The 8076-nt window shown below is 46.2% G+C and overlaps 1 protein-coding gene across 1 annotated transcript in view; it reads right to left on the bottom strand.

The window, feature by feature from the left end:
* Msmb (microseminoprotein beta) overlaps positions 1-6329 on the bottom strand; it is a 16955-nt gene extending 10626 nt beyond the window's left edge. Inside the window, exons 1-2 of the mRNA XM_021182631.2 lie at positions 6284-6329; positions 980-1085 (exon numbers count right to left, since the gene is read on the bottom strand). Coding sequence (XP_021038290.1) covers positions 980-1085; positions 6284-6286 — 109 coding nt within the window. The 5' untranslated portion in view covers positions 6287-6329. The remainder of the gene's footprint in view (positions 1-979; positions 1086-6283) is intronic.
* Between the last annotated feature and the right edge of the window lie 1747 nt (positions 6330-8076).

Below are 8076 nucleotides of genomic sequence, written 5' to 3'. Positions count from 1 at the left end.
CGCCTTTAATCCCAGCACTCGGGAGGCAGAGGCAGGTGGATTTCTGAGTTCGAGGCCAGCCTGGTCTACAAAGTGAGTTCCAGGACAGCCAGGGGCTATACAGAGAAACCCTGTCTCGAAAAAAACCAAAAAAAAAAAAAAAAAAAATGTCCATCCAGAGTGAGGATTGCTGCCTTCGATCCAAGTGTACTTGAAGGGCAGCATGAGCATTCTCCTGAGCTGCACCGGACACCACCACCCTTTCGTGTGTGTGTGTGTGTGTGTGTGTGTGTGTGTGTGTGTGTGCACAGATCCTATGAATTAGACTTGTCCTGGGCTAAGGTATATGGTCTGGTCTTCGTCATACTTAGTTTTAGCTGCCAACTTGATACAGACTAATGCCAATGAGAAACATTTTCAAGTTTTTGCTTGAGTTTTTCTACCTGACTTCTCTTGACAATGGATCTAAGAGTGAAATGCAAATAAGACCTTCCCTCCCCTAAATTTGTTTTGGTTATGGCATTTCACTGTAGCAGCAGGATGAAACCAGTACAGTATTAAAGTGTTTGTTTGGTATGTATGAGACTCTCCAGGACTACTCATAGCACACGCACACACACACACACACACACACACACACACACGAATGCTCTGCATTTAAACAAGACTACAGGAATGCTCATTACATTGAGTTTTGAATGCAGCTTCCCATCCCTGACTGCATGTGAAAGTCAGAGAGTGTCTACTGGTCAACTCCAGCCCCCAGAGATTCTCATTCAACTGTTCTTCAATGAGGGCTTACTGTGCTAAGTTTCAAAGCTCTCTGGGCAATCTCATCCAGCTAGAATTGAGAACTTTCTTAATATTTCTGTATCTGCCTGAATCCCTATTCCAGTGTATATTCCAAAACTTCTCCATCTGCCCTATATACTAGGTCATATCTACAGTTTGTATCTACCAGGCTGGAATGGCATTAAAATACTGGAAAACCAGGACTTACCATCAGACATTTGATTTGGAAATATCTCACGATTTTCAATAGAACATACTGCTTTGGATGCTATCACCATGGTAGCAAGGAATAAGAGGCTGCCCAGCCAAGCTTCCTGCAATGCAGAGAAAGGTTAGGAGTGAAGAATGAGCAGCAATTTTTTTTTTCGAGACAGGGTTTCTCTGTGTAGCCCTAGCTGTCCTGGCACTCACTTTGTAGACCAGGCTGGCCTCAAACTCAGAAATCCACCTGTCTCTGCCTCCCGAGTGCTGGGATTAAAGGCGTGCGCCACCACGTCTGGCTGAGCAGCAATTCTTTTTTTTTTTTTTTAAGATTTNTTTNTTTATTATATGCAAGTACACTGTAGCTGTCTTCAGACACTCTGGAAGAGGGCGCCAGATCTCGTTGCGGATGGTTGTGAGCCACCATGTGGTTGCTGGGATTTGAACTCTGGACCTTCGGAAGAGCAGCCAGGTGCTCTTACCCACTGAGCCATCTCACCAGCCCCTGAGCAGCAATTCTTGAAGGTCATTCTTGACTAAGTGTCCTACAAGATCCCTGCTGAACTCTGGCATGAAGAGCAGAGTGAAGAGCAACTGCCAGGTACCACAGCAGAGCAATCAGAGACTAAGGCATAAATTAGTCACATAAAGAGGAAAATCTTGGGATGGAGAGATGGCTCAGTGGTTAAGAGCACTCACTGACTGCTCTTCCAGAGGACCTGAGTTCAATTCCCAGCAACCACATGGTGGCCACAACCATTTATAATGGGATTGGATGCCCTTTTCTGGTGTGTCTGAAGACAGTGTACTCATATAAATAAAATAAATAAATCTTTAAAAAAAAATGTCCTGACCCGCTGGACAGTCAAACAGGGACTTGAGGGGCACCTGGAAGAGAATGGGGGACAAGAAACACAAAGAACGGACAGCAAGTCTGATGATCAAGCTGACAAATTTTTATTTTTCTCACACAGGTTATAGACTCATAGGAGCAGGAAGGGGGGTGGGGTACAGGATATTGACTGGGTAAACAGTTCAGCAGGAAGATCAGAGCAGAATGGGTTATTAGGCATCAACCCACAAGATTTATAGCTATTTGTTCTCCGCTGACTTCAGGATCCATGTCTATTTGTACTCAGCTGGACTAGTACCTTGCCACAGAGGCCAAGACTTTATGCCAGCAAGCACTTAAGGCAGTAAATGTTCAAGCAAGGTTGCTCCCAACAAAAAAAGAAAAGAAAAATCTTAGGAAGGTTTGTAAAGAGGCAAAATTAAGAATAAAAGATTTACATGAATCTGGGTGGGGGTGGCCCACACCCTTAATCCCAGCACTTGGGAGGCGGAGGCAGGCAGATCTCTGAGTTTGAAGCCAACCTGGTCTACAGAGTGAGTTCCAGGACAGCCAGAGCTACACAGAGAAACCCTGTCTCGAAAAACAAAAACAAAAACAAAACAACAAAAACCAAAACAACAACATTAACATGAACCCAGAGGCAAGCAAAATTGAGCAGGAAGCCTGCTAGAGCTGAGTTTGCAGGAGATGTGACTGATGTGACTGGGAACATAGTTTAGTGTCAGAGTGAACCCAAGGCCATGTGACCAGGAACTTTAGGTGTGGGTACTGGGATACAGAACCACCAGGACCAGCCACCCCTCTGCTCTGAAGAGAGTCTGGAATCCACAGTCCCCAAGTAGCAAATTGCCCATGTCATCTTTTTGAGAGGAGCTAAATAAATGCACACAGTTTAGGGTGGTACTCTTGGAGTCCTTTTAAAACAGAAGGTGGAGTGAGGACTGATATCACACCAAATGGCTAGAGGTTGGGGAAATAGCTGAGTCTAAGAGTTTGCTTAGAAAGCACAGAACCATGGATTCAATTCCCAGTAACACATAAAGCCAGAATTTGTGTGGTTGATGCTGTAAAACCAAAACAGGAGCCACATTGTTGTTAAGGAGCCACGTTGGTGTACATTGTTTAAACCTTGTAAGAAGAATACGCTTCAAGTCTAATGTAGCCTGCAAACCATTTCATTTCACAAGTTCATAGCTCCTGAACTTGTGACCCTATGATGTATGGCCACCCTTTGCCTTGCTAAACTCCTGAACCTGTGACATATGCCTTTTTGCCTTACAAAAATGTGTCTTCTCAGATAACTTTATGCCTCCCTTTCCACATGATGTATTCTTGCACTTATCTACCCCGGGCAGCCTTGAGTCCAGAATCCCTCACGCTTCTATCCCGGTGCTAACAGGCAGTTATCTGGACAGCTGTTTACTATCATCTCTAGCCCTTCCCCATAAAAGGGACCTCAAAAGCCAGCAAGGGGCTGCTCTCTGAAGTCCTGACTGTGGGAGAGGCAGCCAGCTGGCCATTTCTAAATATAGCATCCGTTAATCGGTCGTGGAATTGGTTTTTTGTTTGTTCGTTTTCAGGTCTAACAGCACTTGCCTCTAATCCTAGAACTCCAGAGAGTTCCAGAAGCAAGAGACCCAGTAGTTGAAGATCATCCCAGCAACATAGCCTGGGTTACATGGCCATGACTCAAAAAAGCTTAATCATGAAGAGATGCTTTCTGCAATGGATCCTTTCTGATGAAAGAATAAAAAGGCAAGGGAGAAACAAAGTAGATAAGTTATGATCAAATATAGATGTGTTACCAGAAAATCAGCCATGGTCTTCAATCTGAGGGGGTCTCTGTGGAGAATGGCTTTTAAGCGGATAGTGCTGCAGTGCGTTGGAGGGTAGTCAGCTACGGAGGAGGAGACAGCTCGCTGCCCAGAGTCACACTTGCTGTACCCTCTGAAGACTATTCTCCACAGTGGGAGCAGCTCTCCTGCCCCAGCTCTTGTGCCCCTTAGCACCTGAAATGTCTACCCAACCCAGTGCAGCTGGGCATTCCTGTGACCCCTGGTCATATGTAGCAGAGTTCACTGGGCTGGAGCTGCCTGTGGGAGTGGATGGTTGCGGGTCTGGGTATAGGAAGGATTGTGCTGGGAGCCTCCTCACTGGCTACAGTGGGAGCTTTCCGCAGCGGCAGCAGCAGCAGCGACTCTTTTGCACTGCCCTGGCTTGTTCTGGGAGGCCTAGGACTGTTGTGCCAGGTGCTGGTCCTCCTTGCCCCTTGAGACATGAGAAAGCCATCTCTACCTCCCATGGCTTCTCCCAAGTCCCTGCCACTCCAGTTCTTCTCTTCCTATGCTTCTCAAACAGTGTTAGAAAAGTGATTGGCTGTTTAAAGTGTGATGGGAAGCCATATTCTGTATGAAGATAATTAAAATTTTTTTTCTTTAAAGACTCATAGGTTAAAATTTACAGTAAGACCATTAAGTAATTATAGAAAATGTATTTTAAAGATAAAATAGATTTGGGTGTTTAAATACCTAGATAAATGAAGCTAAAAAAGTATCAAAATTTGGAACATAACATCTGAAATAATTTCAGTGTAACAATAAAAAACATAAAGTCATAGTAGAAAAGTAGCAAAGTGAAACCCTGTGTCGGAAAAAAAAAAAAAAAAACCAACAAAAAGAAAGTGTGGGGCTGGTGAGATGGCTTAGCTGTGGTGGGCAGGGTGACCAGAGCGAGCAGGGTTGAGAGGAGCAAGCAGAGGTCCTAAATTCAATTCCCAGCAACCAGATGAAGGCTCACAACCATCTGTACAGCTACAGTGTGTACTTATATACATAAAATAAATAAATAAATCTTAATTAAAAAAAGAAAGTGTGAATTCTTCCAAAAGGAAGGAGTGAAAGACATAGAAAAGAAAGGAAAAGGAAAGAAAGGAAAAGAAGAAAAAAGAGGAAGAGCCTGATGTGGTGGATCACTTATTTCATCCCAGCACTGGGAGCAGTGACAGGGGTCACTTGAGTTTGATGCCTTCCTGGTATACATGGTGACTATGGACTACACAGAAAGACACACCCCCCCCCAAAAAAAAAAAAAAAAAAAAGAAGAAGAAGCAAAAGAGAGAGGGGAAACCTATATAAAACCCTTAATATATTTCAAACACCAAGACTTAAAATTCATTGCTGTTTTATTCATTTTTTTCTTCCATAAACTTTAGCTGAAAACCTCTATATTAATTTGTCCCCCCACCCAGCCAATTGACAGGATTCCTGCTTCCTTAGATGGAAAGAAAACTCCTTTATGCTGAGGCGGTCGTGCAAGTGGATAGTCTTGTTTAACTGAGTCACAGAGCAAAGGCAGCAAGGAGCCAGAACTGAATCTTAAAGACTGTGAGCTGTGTAGGACACCCCAGCCTCCTGCTGTAGCTCTAGGCACACACACAAGACTGAGACAGTGTGGGGTGGAATCCAGACATCATGACAGAGTAGAGCAAATTATGCTTTCTTTAATTATCTTCCTATCTGCCAATGGCACAAATCTCTCTCTCTCTCTCTCTCTCTCTCTCTCTCTTTGTGTGTGTCTGTCTGTCTGTCTGTCTCTGTTTCTCCTCCCAGGGTGGGCACTTCAAATGCCGCAGTATCAAGTTCCTTGGCACAGGACCATTATGTCTCCTGCCTTCCTCTGTAAGCTCCTCAGGAGCCATGACTGCCCGCCCGATGCTGCTTTCATGAGCACATGAACTCGGGGAGACCTTAACAAAGAACACGCTTGAAGAATCTACTTCAGTGGGTCTTCAGCCATATGATCAAAGCTCACAGGTGATGCTGAGACCCTAGTCTAAGGACCACTCCTGAGGAGGAGGCTGCAAAGTCCCCTCTCTTCCCTGCATTCTATTCTGCCCTGCCTTCCTTGCTGCAGACAGTAGCTGTGCATCCCTGATGCGCGCAGGCACAGGAGAGTAAAGGAAACTAGCTTTCGCTGGGCCTTTCCAGGCAGTTTCCTTACTGACTAGTTCGGGGTAAAGCAGACTGGCAGTGTCTCCTGAATTGTGTCCCTTTTGTTAAGTAGCTGTTTCTGGAAAGCGAACCCTGCTCTCCATAGCTGAGGGTCAGGGGTCTTTAGAATCTTAGTCAGGGAAGGGCTATTGCAGCTACCTGACTTCACTCTGAGGCCTCATGGGAGGGGGTGAGAGGAGAGGGCTGAGTGGAGACAGGTAGGGCACCGCCCACCTCCTCGACCCTAGCTCTGTCCGAGGAGGGTTTCACAGAGTACACTTGTCCTGAGGTGAGGCCAGGGTCCCTTCCTGAGGCCTCTTCCCCAGCTCCTGCTTCCCTCCGCCAGCCCTCCTGTGGGAAGCCCCATTCTTTCCCTGATTCTGGCTTATAGAAAAGATACTTTAAAAAAAAAAGACCCATTCTCAACTAAAGACAGAAAGGAGCCCTATGTATGAAATCAGTCACCTACCATGGTGACAAAGCAGGACTCCTTACAGGCAGGTACCTCCAGCAAAGTCCTTGCAAGCATGAGTGCTGCCTTCCTATTTATACAGGTGAGGATGACCACTCATGGGTGTTCTTGGAATAATACTGTTCCAAGAACATATTGGGTATTTGCTGAGGGCTGAACAGGAACTTATAATTTCTCTTGCTTTATAAGTCTCTCGCACAGTAAGCTTTTACCTTAATTCTGTGCTTATCACTGGGGTTTTCTAGGCACTGGGGCCTCCTGACCAGTTTGGGGTGTATTCCTCACCTTTGACATGCTGTTGCCCTTGATGGGAGAGAGCAGACAGAAAGAGCTTTTCCTGTGAGCCTTCATCCTGCACTGGCAGACCGCTAGGCACCCCTCATGTTCTTTCCTGGCTCATAGACAAAGAAATGAGGGCTCAGGAATGGAACTCACAGCAGCCAAGTGCTGAGGCTTAAGGTTAGACTCCAGGTCAGCCTGGCTGGCCAGGGAGCTGAGGCCCAGGAGGTGCTGGCCTTAGGGTCCAGGATGAGAAAGTACATGGAGCCATTTTCCATGGTGTGGATGAGTCATGCCCACAGCCTAGCTGTCTTTTGACAAGCCACATGCTCAAATCTCTCAAACTATCTCATTCTCCTGAGTGTCTTTTCTCTGTTTCCTCAAGGTCTTCCTTTCTCTGTTCAACAGTGGCTTCCTGCATAGGAAAGAGCATGGAGTGCCCTTGAATGATTAAAAACTTGAAGTAATTTATAACCCAGCAATCCCACTCAGAAGCCATCTGCACTCCTGAAAGTTCACTGCAGCGCTGTTCACAGTCACCACGTGATGGAGCGCACCCTGTGTCCATAGCTGATGTATACACAAGGAAACAAGCAGCCAGAAAAGGGTGAACCTTGGGGCTGGGTGTAGCTCACTTAGTAGAAGCCTGGCCTAGCATGTGAGAAGCCCTGGGTTTCATCTCCAGCACTACCCGAAACCAGACCCTATATAAAGGCTGAGGAACTAGCTCTGTCATACAGTGCTCGGCTGCAACCATGACAACCTAACATCAAAAGGCTATGCATGATGGGACAGGCTTGCAATCCCAGCACTAGTGGTGCTGAAACAGGCGGATCCCCGGGCCTATGGGCCTTTGGTCCTATGGGCCTACAGGTCAGCAAGTCAAGTCTTGGTGAGCCCCAGACCAGTGACAGGCCCTGTCTCCAAAAACAGTGGGGATGGCATCTGAGGAACAAGTGAGGTTGCTATCTGGCCTCTCCATACATAGCAGTTTCCTCCCAACTGAAACATTCACTTAAGGAACCAGATGGGAGGCTCATGAGAATCAGAAAGTATTTGAACTTGAACAACTCAGGAAGCTAAAACCTTGACAAGACTCACTTGCCCGCCCCACCTCCACTCTTGAGGTTATAGAAGCCATTGACAACTGTTGGTGGAGCCACTGGCCTGTCACCTGCTGATCAGTCTGTAAGTCCTGTAAAGAGTTTCAGGGCTGTGGCTGGAGATGCATCCCTGCTTGGATGGACGGGCTTTCCTGTAGTACCGCTCACTGCCTCTGAGCCATCCCTGTTTCTGTAACTAACCCCTGACCCATTCTCACATAACTAGTCCACTAAACTCTTAGCTTTGCCATGGCTGCCTTTGGGTGATATTGTCTGTCCTTGATTCCTTATGTGGGATGAGTAGGTGTGTGTTCATATATCCCCAGAGATAGTGTCACACAATGTCTCCACATTTATGTATGTGCCTAACACACACACACACACACACACACACACACACACACACAC

This window comes from Mus caroli, chromosome 14, assembly GCF_900094665.2.
Source record: "Mus caroli chromosome 14, CAROLI_EIJ_v1.1, whole genome shotgun sequence".
NCBI lineage: Eukaryota > Metazoa > Chordata > Mammalia > Rodentia > Muridae > Mus > Mus caroli.
The sequence above is the reverse complement of the archived record's forward strand: the minus strand, read 5'-3'. Positions and strand labels throughout refer to the sequence as shown.